General features: G+C 44.4%; 1 protein-coding gene across 11 annotated transcripts in view; it reads left to right on the top strand.

Moving 5' to 3' along the window:
* CIT (citron rho-interacting serine/threonine kinase) overlaps window positions 1-14,751 on the top strand; it is a 189,838-nt gene that overhangs the window by 107,735 nt on the left and 67,352 nt on the right. For all 11 annotated transcript variants that reach the window (XM_054443447.2, XM_054443446.2, XM_054443445.2 and 8 more), the window contains 4 exons: window positions 339-434; window positions 6,659-6,775; window positions 9,011-9,120; window positions 10,169-10,343. In XM_054443447.2, coding sequence (XP_054299422.1) covers window positions 339-434; window positions 6,659-6,775; window positions 9,011-9,120; window positions 10,169-10,343 — 498 coding nt within the window. The remainder of the gene's footprint in view (window positions 1-338; window positions 435-6,658; window positions 6,776-9,010; window positions 9,121-10,168; window positions 10,344-14,751) is intronic.

Genomic DNA, 14,751 nt, shown 5'->3' with positions numbered 1-14,751 from the left:
CATGTACTGAACTTTCCAATGTTGCCTTGTTACTCTTATTTCTCTATGCAAAGATGAAGAGCTGCCTTTGTTTGACCTGTCACACTGATGTATTTGTGGTCCCAGGCCTTACAGCCCACCAGCTATGTGTGTATGTGTGTGTGAATACTTGGACTTGGAAAACCCAGGGCCAAGGCACGGTGGTGGTTTCCTTCCCAAGAGCCTTAGGCTAGTAATGGAGGACCAGATGCCTGTTACCTGTGGTACCTGTACCAAAGTCATGTTTCCTGTGAATGTCTAACGTGCATTGGTGGTGTCCTGCCCTCTGCACACCTGACTGTCTTTTCTTTTGTGTCTAGGAGCTCGAAGAGAAACATCGGGAGGCCCAAGTCTCAGCCCAGCACCTAGAAGTGCACCTGAAACAGAAAGAGCAGCACTATGAGGAAAAGATTAAAGTAAAGACATTTTCTGATCTTCCCTGGCCTTGCTCCTATAGTACCATGTAGCTCCCATCTCTTCCTGGGCCCTTGTGGCCACTTCTTGCTGGACCAAAGTACTGTTTGGGGTGAATAATGTCCTTATTCCATGGTGAGAGATTTCAGGGTGTTACTTATGTGAGGGATTGGAAATCTGAAGTTCCAAAAAACTTTTTTTTTTTAAAATGTGGTCATCATTTATCTCAATTTCATCTTTAAATTGATTTTTTAAACTCATTGTCATTGAATCCGTGATCATTTCTATAATCCTTTTTCTTTTTTAATTTTTAATTTTTGTGGGTACATAGTAGGTGTATATATTTATGGGGTACATGAGATGTTTTGATACAGGCATGCAATGTGAAATAAGCACATCATAGAGAATTGGGTGTCCATCCCCTCAAGCATTTATCCTTTGAGTTACAAATAATCCAATTACATTCTTTAAGTTATTTTAAAATACACAATTAAGTTACTATTGACTATAGTCACCCTACTGTACTCTAAAATACTAGGTCTTGTTCATTCTATTTTTTTGCAGCCATTAGCCATCCCTACCTTCCCTACAACCCCTTCTACGCTTCCCAACCTCTGTTAACCATCCTTCTGTACTCTATGTCCATGAGTTTAATTAAGTTGATTTTTAGATCCCACAAATAAGTGAGAATATGTGATGTTTGTCCTTCTGTGCCTGGCTGATTTCAGTTAATATAATGATCGCCAGTGTCATCCATGTTGTTGCAAATGACTGGATCTCATTCCATTTTATGGTTGAATAGTACTCCATTGTTGTATCTGTACCACATTTTCTTTCTTTTTTTTTCCCTTCAACTTTTAAGTTCTGGGGTACATGTGCAGGATGTGCAGGTTTGTTACATAGGTAAACAACGTGTGCCATGGTGATTGGCTGCACAGATCAACCCATCACCTAGGTCTTAAGCCCAGCATGCATTAGCTATTCTTCCTGTCTTCCCCACCCCACCCCCGCTGACAGGGTTTGTGTTGTTCCCTGCCATGTGTCCATATACCACATTTTCTTTATCCCTTCATCCGCTGATGGACACTTGGGTCATTTCCAAATCTTAGCTATTGTAAATAGTACTGCAGCAAACATGGGAGTGCAGATATCTCTTTGATATACTGATTTCCTTTTCTTTCCTTTCCAGCAGTGGGATTGCTGGATCATGTGATAGCTCGATTTTTCTTTGGCTTTTTCTTTACAATTTTACTTTACCTTTAATTTTTCTGAGGGTTACTGTATTGTGTCTAAATGTGGATTTCTTGGCTAGGTGTGGTGGCTCATGCGTATAATCCTAGCACTTTGGGAGGCTGAGATGGGTGAATCACTTGAGTCTAGGAATTCAAGACTAGCCTAGGCAACTTGACGAGACCCCCACCTCTACAAAAAATACAAAAATTAGCTGGGTGTGGTGGCACACACCTGTTGTCTCAGCTACTCAGGAGGCTGGGATGGGAGAATTGCTTGAACCTGGGAGGTGGAGGTTGCAGTGAGCCGAGACTGCACCACTTCACTCCAGCCTGGGTGACAGAGAGAGACCCTGTCTCAAAAAAAAAAAAAAAAAAAAAAATTCCATTTCTTTTTACTTATCTTATCCTGCTTGAGATTTACTAGGCTAAATATATATATATTTATATATCTATTTATATATATTATATATATTTATATATTTTATATATTTATATATATATATTTTATATATTTTTATATATTATATATATTTTATATATTTTTATATATTATATATATTTTATATATATATATAAATATATATATATTTAGAGACATGGTCTTGCTCAGCGCAGTAGGCTCAAGTGATCTTCCCTCCTTAGCCACCCAAGTAGCTGGGACTGTAGGCACATGACACCATACCTGGCTATTTAAAAAATGTTTTTTGTAGAGATGGGGTCTCCCAGGCTTTAGAATAGATTCATATCTTTTTATTTATTCTAGAAAGTTAGTGGTCATTATATCTCAAATATTGTCTCTTCCCCCTTCTCTCTTTTCCTTTTAAGAATTTGACTGGGGCTGGGCGCGGTGGTTCACACCTGTAATCCCAGCACTTGGGTGGCAGAGGCGAGTGGATCACCTGAGGTCAGGAGTTCAAGACTAGCCTGGCCAACATGGTGAAACCCCGCCTCTACTAAAAATACAAAAAAATTAGCCAGGCGTGGTAGCGTGCACCTGTAGTCCCAGCTACTTGGGAGGCTGAGACACGAGAATCTCTTGAACCCAGTGAGCAGAGGTTGCAGTGAGCCAAGATTTCACCACTGCACTCCAGCCTAGGTGACAGAGTGAGACTCTGTCTCAAAAAAGAAAAAAATAAAAAAGAATTTGATTGGGCATCAGTTAGATCAGCTCCAATTTAGCCTTTTTAAATATTTTCTATTTCTTTGTTTCTTTGTGCTACATTTTGGGTAGGTTCTTCTGACATATTTTCCGATTTGCAAATTCTTTCTTAGCTGTGTCTAATCTGCTATCCCATTGAGTTTTTTTCTTTTCTTTCTTTTTTTTTTTCTTGAGACAGGACCTCACTCTGTCACCCAGGCTGGAGTGCAGTGGTGCAGTCATAGCTCACTGCAACCTGGGCTTAAGCAATTCTCCTACCTCAGCCTCCTGAGTAGCTGGGACTATAGGTGCATGCCACCACGCCTGGGTAATTTTTAAATTTTCTGTTGAGTTTTAATTTCGGTTGTTATATTTTTTACTTCTAGACATTCTATTTGGGTCATTCCCAAGTTTGCTAGATTATTTAAGACAATCATCTTCTGTTCTGTGCATTCATTTTCAAGCCTAACTTTTCTTTCTTTAAATGTATTGAGCATAGTTATTTTATCATCTGTACCTGACAACTCCACTATGTGAAGTATTTGAAGGTCTGTTTCTGCTCTGTTGTTTCTCTTGGTTCTTTGTCATGGTGACTGTTTTATTTTCCTTGGAGAATTATTAATGGAAATTCTTTGAGGCCTTGGATGAAATGTGTGCCCACCTTGGTGGGTGATCGGGGGCTTCATTTCTGCCTTTTCTTGACCACTGAGGCTATAAAAACTGAAACTCAGGTTAATTTGTTTCAGTAAAATATCTCAGGTTAAACCCTTCTTACCTCTCCCTTCTTCTGTTTTACTTAGTTTTTGGCAATTTCTTACTCTCTTGCCAACTTGTAGGTGCTTTTGGGAAAATGTTTTTTATATTTTATCTAGCATTTTACATCGTTTTCAAGAGAAGGGCTGGCCCGACATGTAGCCCACTATGCTATTAGAAATGGCTGCCGCTCTGTCAATTTCCTTTTAAAATCACATCACATTTTCATTATGATTTGGATCAAGCCTTTAATTCATTCTTATGTTCTTGAGAATCAGATGCTGTTTATTATATCTTGAATATTGTCGCTTCCCCTTTCCAACCAGACATTGAAGGGGGATTTCAATTTTTGTGATGATCTTGTTATTGATTTGGTTGGTATTCTCAAAGAGTTGAGTGGTCCTTTCTTGGAGAATCTAACATATGCATGCTCACACAGCATCATCACCATCACCACCCTGGCATCTTTTACTGCTGTTGTTATTTTTGGGTTGTTTTTCAGTAAAAGAAATATAGGAGGCCGGGCACGGTGGTTCACGTCTATGATTTCAGCACTTTGGGGGGGCCAAGGTGGGCAGATCGTTTGAGTCCAGGAATTCGAGACCAGTCTGTGTAACAAAGTGAGACACGCTTCTCATCTTGTCTACAAAAAATACAAAAATTAGCCAGGCAGGTGGCACACACCTGTAGTCCCAGCTACTTGGGAGGCTGAGGTGGGAGGATCGTTTGTGATCAGGAGGTTGAGGCTGCAGTGAGCCGTGGAAAGATATATGGGAAAACAACCCAGAAATGACCCAAAGTGTTTTCCTGTGACCCCTGGTACTTCAATTTTTAGAAAATTATGAGAATGTATACAGTAGTCCACTGGCACCTTTGCATGATGAAAGTAACCCTTTGTAAAACATATTCTATGATTTGGTGATTATATTGATGTTCCTATCAGAAGCCATATTCTATCTTAAATTGATTTAGATGTCTTTAGTGGAATTTCTTATTTAAAATAAACATTTTGTTCCCCTTCTCTCCCATACATCTTGTTCATCCTTCTGCCAGTTGAACCCTATGAAAGCTAAGAGAGATCCATATGTTCTTTTATTTATCTGTTTATTGTTTTGAGACAGGTTGTTGCTCCATCACCCAGGGTGGAATGTGGTAGGGTGATCATAGCTCAGTGAAGCTTCGAACTCCTGGGCTCAAGCAATCCTCCCATCTTATCCTCCTGAGTAGCTGGGATTACAGGTGCACAACACCGTGCCCAGCTAATTACTATTTTTTATACTTTTTGTGGAAATGGGGTCTTGCTATGTTGCCCAGGCTGGTCTCAAACTTCTGTCCCCAAGCGATCTCCACCCGTGTCAGCCTCCCAAAGTGCTGGAGTTACAGGCATGAGCCACCATGCCTGGCCTAATGCATACGTTCTTGATAGAGGCTTATCCCTTCTAGCTCATGCTTACCTCTTATCGGTATCCTTCTTGACCAAAGTTGAGGTCTTATTTTGAGCAGAGGCATCCTGAAAATGTATTTCATTGCTTTAGCACCTCATAAAAAATAAAGAGCATATGTGGTCTAGATATTATGTGGTCTCTGCTAACTTCTAGATGGAAAGAAATTTGTTTTATAGATCCCGAGGAATGTCAGGGAAAGATCTTTCTTCTCTACTGGAATCTTTATGAAACCATTTCTTTTTAGCCTGTTCTGCTTTGTGTTTCCTGTTCCAGCCTCTATCAGGCCATTTTAGTAATAATTATGATCATACCCTCGATTCTACCCTATTCTTGCTCGTAATTTTAGAATCATGCTCAGACATCCAAGAGAGTGGGCCATTTCTCATCCTTTTGAGCTGCTTCCGTTCTCTCATGACCCTGTTCCCACCTTTTGGTCCTTCTCTTCCAACTTCCATTCTATTTTTTTCATCAGTCTGTTCTAGTTTAAAGACCTCTTTGAAATCTGTTCTTTCCTTTCTTTCTCCTGTGGACTCCCTCCCCGCTGACTGGCTCTTTTTAGGGACGTTGTCCCCATGAGCTGTGACAGTCCTTTCACAATAGACATTGTGGGAAAGGCAGATTTTAGCCCTATCTGTGACCCCAGCTCTTTCAGCTTTATTCCCAGGATCCTGTTGTCCTCCTTGATGTCGTTGGTGTTCTTTGGAAAAGTAGAATGGAGCCTCTGTGGTGAGAAACGTAGGGTTGTGGTCAAAGGCTCGGGCATGTTATGATGTTGTCTTCTTTTTTCCTTCCTTTTTGCTTGTTGTTTTGGCAACTCATAGGGCTGTGTGTGCCCCAAAGAACATTAGATCAAGTTGGCGATTGGTGATACCATTACTGTTTTATGTTTCCTCTTGGGAACAGTAGGTGCTTACAGTGGCATTCTGAGCACTGAGAACACACGATCTCTCTTCCCCTGGGAAAGGTTTCTTTTCCCAGTGACTTTTTTTTTTTCTCCCCCTAGTTGTATCAGAGGAAAGAACCAGGGAAAGAGGCATTTTTTTCTTTCTTTTATGTTGTCTTTTTCATCTGTTGACCATCCACCTACGTTATCGGTGGCCAAAAGCCTCTTGTCCCTGGTTGTTTCTGAGTATCATCCTTGGTCACATAGACTTCCTCTGTCTTCGGCTTCTCTCCCTCTTGCACACAGCCCAGGAGTATCTAGAATTAATTTGTATAAATTAGGAGTGAGGAATATTCTGAAAACTACGGGTGCACTGGCGAAGAAAAAGTTGTCCCCAGGTAAAATTTGCAGATTATAAGAAATTTATTCTCTAGGTCCGGATCTAGAGCAATGTTGTTTCCTCGTCCCTTCTCATTCTGGAGTCTGCCTCATTTTGAATATATCTCTCTGGTCTTTGGGCTGCTGATTTTAAAATAAGTTCTTGGTTCAAGTCAACCTGTTACTTGCCATTGGATGGTAATATTTGACTTTTTAATCTTATCCTGATTGATAAGCGGACTCCCAGTTTTTGCCTTCTCTTTGCCCCAGAATTTGAAGACCTCGGGCCTCTCCCCTGCTTTTCTCCTCTTTCCTAGATTTTCTCAAGTGTCCCCGTTTAGTCTTGCCTCCTCAGGTTGGCTCCTGAGAACATTTGCTGCTGCTTTTGTTTTTGTAGGTGTTGGACAATCAGATAAAGAAAGACCTGGCCGACAAGGAGACGCTGGAGAACATGATGCAGAGACACGAAGAGGAGGCCCATGAGAAGGGCAAAATTCTCAGCGAACAGAAGGCGGTAGGTAGAAGGAGTTGCCAAGCCAGTGTTCAAAGGAGGGTTTTTGAAATATGCCAAGAATCACACCCCTGATAAGACTCTATTTCACCTGGTGAAATTCCTTCTGTCGAATCCTGTGGAGTTGTTGGTAATAGGATGCTTTCTCTGAAGCTGTTTCCTTTCCTAAAAGCAACTGAGGTGGTGGCTCTGGATGGCCATTTTTGTGTTTTTCAAGAACTCATGCTGTTCTGCTATCTGCTAAAATACTGTCCTTCTAAATGCCCCTGACAAATGGCCAGTGGCTCTTGGTCTTCCTGCTCCTTTTTTTTTTTTTGAGGTGGGGTTTTACTCTGAAGCCCAGGCTGCAATGTGGTAGTGCAGTCATGGCTCACTGCAGCCTCCAACTCCTGGGCTCAAGTGATCCTTCCACCTCAGCCTCCCAAGTAGCTGAGACTACAGATGCGTGCCCCCATGCTCACCTAATTTTTAAGTTTTCTGTAGAGACGAGATCTTGCTATGTTGCCCAGGCTGGTCTCAAACTTCTGGCCTCAAGCAATCCTCCCATCTTGGTCTCTCAAAGTGCTGGGATTACAGGCCACCACTCCTGGCCCTACACTTCTCTTCTTTTTACTTGCCTGTTTGTCTCTTTTCTAATCCACGTAGGCAGTTGTTTCAGAAACTTGTTGCCCCTAAGGTTTACCTGTGGTGCTTATTTATCTGCACCCCACCAAGACTTACCATATCAGAATCTCTTTTTTTTTTTTTTTTTTTTTTTGAGATGGAGTCTCACTCTGTCACCCAGGCTGGAGTTTAGTGGCATGATTTCAGCTCACTGCAACCCTCTGCCTCCCAGGTTCAAGTGATTTTCCTGCCTCAGCCTCCCGAGTAGCTGGGACTACAGGCATGTGCCACCGTGCCCGGCTAATTTTTGTATTTTTAGTAGAGACAGGGTTTCACTATGTTGGCCAGGCCAGTCTCAAACTCTTGACCTCAAGTGATCTGCCCACCTTGGCCTCCCAAAGTGCTGGGATTACAGGTACAAGCCACCACGCCCGACCCCACATCAGTATCTCTGAAGGGAGATCCTGGGAAATTAAATTTTTAGTACCCCCACACCCCAATTCTTATGATTTATTAAGTTGGGGAAACTTTGCTCTAGAGAAGCTGTCCCCAACCTTTTTAGCACCAGGGACCGGTTTTGTGGAAGACAATTTTTCCACAGGGGTGGGGGGATGGTTTTGAGATAAAACTGTACCACCTCAGACTATCAGGCATTAAGGCATTAGATTGTTTTTTTTTGTTTTGTTTTGTTTTTGAGATGGAGTCTTGCTCTGTCACACAGGCAGGAGTGCAGTGGTGCAATATCGGCTCACTGCAACCTCCACCTCCCGAGTTCAAGCGACTCTCCTGCCTCAGCCTCCTGAGTAGCTGGGATTACAGTCATGTGCCACTGCACCCGGCTAATTTTTGTATTTTTAGTAAAGACAGCATTTCTCCATGTTGGCCAGGCTGGTCTGGAATTCCTGACCTCAGGTGACCCACCTGCCTTGTCCTCCCAAATTGTTGGGATTACAGGCTAAGCCGCCGCGCCCGGCCCGCGGCATTCGATTCTCATTAGGAGCACGCAACCTCGATCCCTCGCTTGCGTCATGATGGGGTTCACACTCTGAGGAGAATCTAATGCCACTGATCCCACAGGAGGTAGAGCTCAGGCAGTAATGCTCGCTCGCTGGCCGCTTACCTCCTGCTGTGCGGCCTGGTTCATAACAGGTGGCAGACTGGTAATGGGGTACTGCTCTGTGGCCCCGGGGTTGGAGACCCCTGCTGTGGAGTCTAGAGCAATAGTGGCTGGGTGAGAAGGAATCACTCAGAAAATGACAGCCCTCGGGGTGGTGATAAATGCGAATGTGCAGATTTGAGTTAAGAGACTCTTGCAGGCCCAGGTCACATTGCAGATGAGATGGGGTTTAACAAGGCCTGATTACTCCCAGGATGTTAGGTTCTTGAATAGGTCCTTATGTCTGTTTTAAATGCAAGCCACTTAGCCAGTGTGGGGAGATTTCATCACTGAAAAAACAACCAAGTACCATCCATTTGAGTGGTACCATCTGTGATCCTCAGAGTACAGACTAGTTGAGTGCCTTGTTACCTCTAGCCAAATTGCCGTCATGTCAGATGAAACTTTTACCCTGGTCCGCACTGCCCCTATTACTCCTGTTCTGGTGTGTGAAGTTTCATAGGTGCCCTGTGTTTCAGATGATCAATGCTATGGATTCCAAGATCAGATCCCTGGAACAGAGGATTGTGGAACTGTCTGAAGCCAATAAACTTGCAGCAAATAGCAGTCTTTTTACCCAAAGGAACATGTAAGTATTCAAATTCTAACTGCCCTACATTATTACACTTTGGTCTCCTCTCCTGTGGCATAAACTCCCTTCTTCTGTCTGATGGAGCTGGAGTGGATTGAATGATTTCTGTAGCTCAGCCCAGCCCTCAGATACTTACGTCATTTTGCCCTGTCTTAAGTGGTCTCACTCTGCCACTTTTGAGTCGGATTTTCTTAAATGCCTTCAATTACCATCACATTACAGAGTGTTTTGCTCTCTCTAATGAGGCTATTTATAATTTGCTTGTGGAAAGCTGCAGTTCTTGTTCCCTAGACTTGCATCCTGTAATTAGTAAGAGGTGAAATTGTGTGTGCCCAGTTGGGCCATCCATTTAGTTGTCACTAGGTTAGACCCTAGGGAAGGAAGTTTGGGGTTCAGCAAGGGCTGTGTTCCAGGAGCACTTTGATCTGAATCTTTTCCCCCAGAGAATTACAATCTCCAGGATTTTTTTCCCCCTTAGGCTTCTCTCTTCGGAGATCTCCCAAAACAGTCCCATCTTCATCTAAACCAGCTTAGTAGGCTGTGTTTTGGGTCTTTGAGTCGTTCTAGGTTTTGATACTTCTAAGCAGTTTGCTGGAGAGGTGAGGGAGATCTACAGAGAACTAGAAGGAATACCATTCTTTCTCCTTGTTGTTCCTTTTTCTCCAGGGCCTGCCTTCATGAGTTACTGGGGTGCCCTTGTACAGTAATCTAAGGAGGCCCCCTTCTGTCCCTACACAGACTCAAAGAAGAAATAAACAGGCCTGTCAAAGGAGTGAAATGTTAGTATCTCTTGCATCCCCCTGGACCTTGCTTAATCCCATATGTGAGGGACTGACACTGAGTGGTGATGAGTAAATGGTCCCCATGTTCATCATGCTGGGATCATGCTTATGAGGCCAGATCAGGAGACAGCTAACCCAGGAATGGCCCTAGTCCACTTAGTGAGGAAACATGTCTAACTCTGTGTCCGTCTACCTTCTGTGGAAACGGGCTCAACCCTAATGAGACTGTGATTTTGTTTGGATCCTCCCACCACCCCCACCAGGAAGGCCCAAGAAGAGATGATTTCTGAACTCAGGCAACAGAAATTTTACCTGGAGACACAGGCTGGGAAGTTGGAGGCCCAGAACCGAAAGCTGGAGGAGCAGCTGGAGAAGATCAGCCACCAAGACCACAGTGACAAGAATCGGCTGCTGGAACTGGAAACAAGATTGCGGGAGGTGAGAGCGAGGAGTGATCTCCTGGGAGGATTTGCTGGGTGATTCGGGCTCTGAACAAGCCAGCTTTCGAGCACAAATCAATATCTATACAAGAGACATTGTGCTTGGTGGTTAAGGGGGCAGACTTGAGGCAGGAGAAAAGGGTCTGGAAGCAAGGAACCTAAGGCCAATTCATGCTGAATCAAGGAAAAACACCAAGGTTTAGGGGCAGGGAATCTGAGGCCCTTGTGCTAACCTCTTTTTTTTTTTTAGAGAGAGAGTCTTGCTCTGTCGTCCAGGCTGGAGTGCAGTGGTGCGATCTTGGTTCACTGCAGCCTCCGCCTCCCGGGTTCGAGTGATTCTCGTGCCTCAGCTTCTTGAGTAGCTGGGACTACAGGCTCTTGGCACCACACCCGGCCAATTTTTGTAGAGACAGGGTTTTGCCATGTTGGCCAGACTGGTCTTGAACTCCTGACCTCAAGTGATCCACCCGCCTCAGCTTCCCAAAGTGCTGGAGTTACAGGCATGAGCCACCATGCCCGGCCAATTTGTGCTAGCTTTCTAAAAGAGAAAACACCAGGGTCTGTGGGCAGGGAACCTAAGGCCCATTCCTGCTGACTTCCCAGAGCTGGATCGAAAGGAAAACACCTGGGGCTGGGGGCAGGGAACCTGAGGCCAATTAAGGTAAACTTCCTAAAGCTGAACCAAAAGGAAAATCCTCATCTTCCCACGTCCCAGTAGCGAAAGATGGAAGAGGCTACTCACTCTGCAATGCTCCAAAAGATGGAAGACTACTCTCCCTGCAACCCCCTCCCCCCACCTTCCACCATTGCTCAGATGGAAAGGGAGAGCACCTTGGATGGGCCGCGGGCCAAGGAGGGACTGTCCTTCATCTGCATAGGGCACCAGTTCACCTCAGCCTTTAATTAGCCACGGACCGAATCCTTTATTCAGATAAGGAGTAACCAATAGGAACCCCAAAAGGAGTACTTAAAACCCAGAAAACTTTGTAACTGGGCCCTTGAGCCACTTGCTGGGGCCACTCCCACTCTGCGGAGTGCTTTCTTGCTTTAATAGATCCCTGCTTTCGCTGCTTCATTCCTGTGTTTCGTTCCTTTGTTACTGTGTGCGTTTTGCCCAATTCTTTGTTTAAAATAGACAACTTAGACCCCAGGCCCTCCTTCTGGTAACAGACTGGGCCATTGGGATCTGGGTTAGAATTCCACCTCCACTCCTTACTGGTTTTATGACCTCTTACTAGTTTTGCAAGCCGCCTCATCTCTCTGCTGGGCTTCAGTTTCTTCATCTGTAAAATGTCAGTGATAATGTATCTCCTTTATAGGGTCCTGTGGGGTGTGTGTCAATTTGTACATCTGTCAAATGGGAGCAGAGCAATTCCTCCTTTATCAAGATGTAATGACAGCCCCGTGACCTAGTCAGAGCTTAGCCGTGGTGGCCCAGTGCCGGTGGCAGAGGTCTGTCTCATAATGACTGTGGGAGATTAAAAGACAAAACCAAATTTAGGTGTGATTGATGAAAGGTAGCTCTCTTCAAAAACACAAGGAAGCTGGGAAGAGTGGCCAGGTTTTGGGGAGGAAAATACAACAAATTGGGTTGTAGACATGTTGAGGTTGATTGAAGCCATAAGGTTACATTTATGTAGTCACTGTATATTTGTTAAATGCCTGCTGTGTGCCGATTTGTAGCCTGGGTCTACAGTGGTGACAAGACAGACCTGTTCCTGACATGAGGGCTTTTAGCCTAGCAGCAGGGTTCGCTGGCACCAGCAGAGGCACAACTGGAGTTCAGGATAGTGGTTGTTGGAAGCTGGACACTCAGGCTGGGAGGGAAGATACGGTGTCTCATGTAAAATAGTTGCTCCAATATTTGTGATGGAATTCTTCAAAAAGCAGATGATCTTTCTTAAGGAAGGTCTTGTTAAGCAGACAGCGGTCTGAGGTCTAAGCCTTGGGTAATACTCATGTTTATGCATGTCTTTATTTGTCCTGGAGTATTAAAATGAAGTCATTTCTCCAAGGGACAGTAACAATGTGTTATCTCATGTTTTTTAGGGGTTGTCAAGGTGTGGACTCCTCCATTAGGGTCACCTGGAGTGTCTGGTTTTATTTTTCATTTTTTCTAGCAATGGGGTCTTGCTGTGTTCCCCAGGCTGGTCTTGAGCTCCTGGCTTTATTTATTTATTTATTTTTCTTTTATTATTTCTTAGGTCAGGATTTCTCAGAAGGAGGACGTCTGGCTTTAAGCAGTCCTCCCTCCTTGGCCTCCAAAGTGCTAGGATTACAGGCATGAGCCTTAAGCCTTAGGCAATGGTTTAACTTTTATTATCCAGGCTATACTTTCACTCTTCTGTAAGTTTAACAGCAAGGTCACGGGAGACTCGCCCTTAAGTTTAAGTCTAAACAATCCAGATGGACTTCTCTAGCTTGGGGGCCTTGACTGGTTGTCTCTTGCCTTCCCTTTGCACAAATATTCCTCTTAGGAGCCTGCCCTGCTGCTGTAGCTCATCTGGGCTATTAAAGTGTCCCAGGGAAGCTGTTGTTTTTCACTTGAATCAGTAGAGCCAGCCCCTCAAGGATGGTAAGAGAAACTTCAAATGTTTCATGAGAGGTTCAGGCTCTATATTCTCCCTGGGAGTTTTGCAGTTTAGCTCTAAATATAACCAGATCAGTCCCTCTTCTTTTGGCCACATGCTGCTACTGAGATTGAGGGCAGAGGCCTCCACCTGGAGTTTGATCCGCCTTAAAGGACCTGGGCCTTCCCCCAACTTTGTGTGTGCAGCGTTAGCTCTTCTCTAGCCAGGTGTGTGGAGTCACAAAGATGGAGGCTCCTGGGTTCTTCCTTCATTGTATAGCATCCGGCTCCCGCTCCTCCCCTTGAGTCACTGTCACCTGCCTCTCTTGGTTTTGCCAAATGGCGTCAGAAGCATTTTCAGGCTTGCTAGTACAGGCCCACTCTGCTGTGACTGCTGGTGTTTTAGTAAGACAGAAGGGTACAGTGTTTACCCTGTACATGGTCAAGTGCAATGGTCAGGACACGTAGGGATGTTGCAGGAATACAGCAACATGTTACATGGACTCTTCAGCCAGACCTTCTGGGTTTGAATGCCAGTCCTGCCTTTTAAAAAGATTTTTATAGCTGTGTGACATTTGCTCAGTTACCTAATCTCTCAGTGCCACAGTTTGCTTATCTGTAAAATGGAGGTAATAGTAGTACCTCCCTCAGTGAGTTGTTCTGAAAATGAAATGAGTTAATTCAGGGCCCAGTGTGTTGTGAGGACCGTATTTGCTGCTGTGACATCGTCGTCATCACCATCATCACTAGAGAGAGATAATAGCCATGGCTTCAGCTGTCACTGATTTGTTAAGGTCTCCTGGATCCAGGTTGCCAATCCAGACCTTTCTTTTGAGTTTCTGACTCATTGTCTTACTAGTAGACTACTTATTAGTAGACATTAGACATCTCCACTTGGATGTCTCCCACAGGGCTCAAGTTCAACATGTTAAGACTGAATTTCTTATCTTTTGCCTCAGACTGGCCCTTTCTCTCCTATTCTGTCATAGCAATGGTCTATTTGTGTAATTCACCTGTCCAGAAATGTGGGAGTCATCTTTTTTTTTTTTTTTTTTTTTTGAGGCAGAGTCTCGCTCTGTCACCCAGGCTGGAGTACAATGGTGCAATCTTGGCCCACTGCAACCTCTGCCTGCCAGGTTCAAGTGATTCTCCTGCCTCAGCCTCCCGAGTAGCTGGGACTACAGGTGTGCGCCACCACACCCAGCTAATTTTTTGTTATTTTTAGTAGAGACGAGGTTTCACCATGCTGGCCAGACTGGTCTCGAGCTCCTGGCCTCGTGATCTGCCCACCTCGGCCTCCCAAAGTGCTGGGATTACAGGTGTGAGCCATTGCACCCGGCTGGGAGTCATCTTTGACTCCCTTATGTCCTTTGTTCTCTGCCCCACATCAAATTAACCACTAAATCCTGTTGGTTTTCCAGGTTACATGTTTTGCAAGTGTTTCTTCTCTTCACCCTATGGGCTTCGGGATGTGGGTGCCACCTTTCCTAGGGAGCCTTCTCTGACCCTCTGAAGCTGGGTTGGAGGTCTCCTTTTTATCCCATGGCTTTCAGGGCACAGCTCATCACAGTGTGTTCTTCTCGGCAGTCCCCTTAGACAGCGGGCTCTCTGAGGGCAGCAAGCATCTCTGAGTTGCTTGACATTGATCTTTAGGACCACACTATCCATGTTTGTCAGGTTGATAGATGTGTTGCGGTCTCCCTCGCCCCCATACCTTTGGATGTCTTGCTTCCCCTGCCTGGAATTTTCTTTCACCTCTTAACTGCTTGTTTGACTCCTGCATATTCTTCAACAGAATTTAACAGATCCAGAGTTAGCTCCTCTGCCCCCGTGCTGT

The sequence above is a fragment of the Pongo pygmaeus genome, chromosome 10, assembly GCF_028885625.2.
Source record: "Pongo pygmaeus isolate AG05252 chromosome 10, NHGRI_mPonPyg2-v2.0_pri, whole genome shotgun sequence".
Lineage (NCBI taxonomy): Eukaryota > Metazoa > Chordata > Mammalia > Primates > Hominidae > Pongo > Pongo pygmaeus.
Note: the sequence above shows the minus strand (reverse complement) of the source record. Positions and strands in the feature narration are given on the sequence as shown.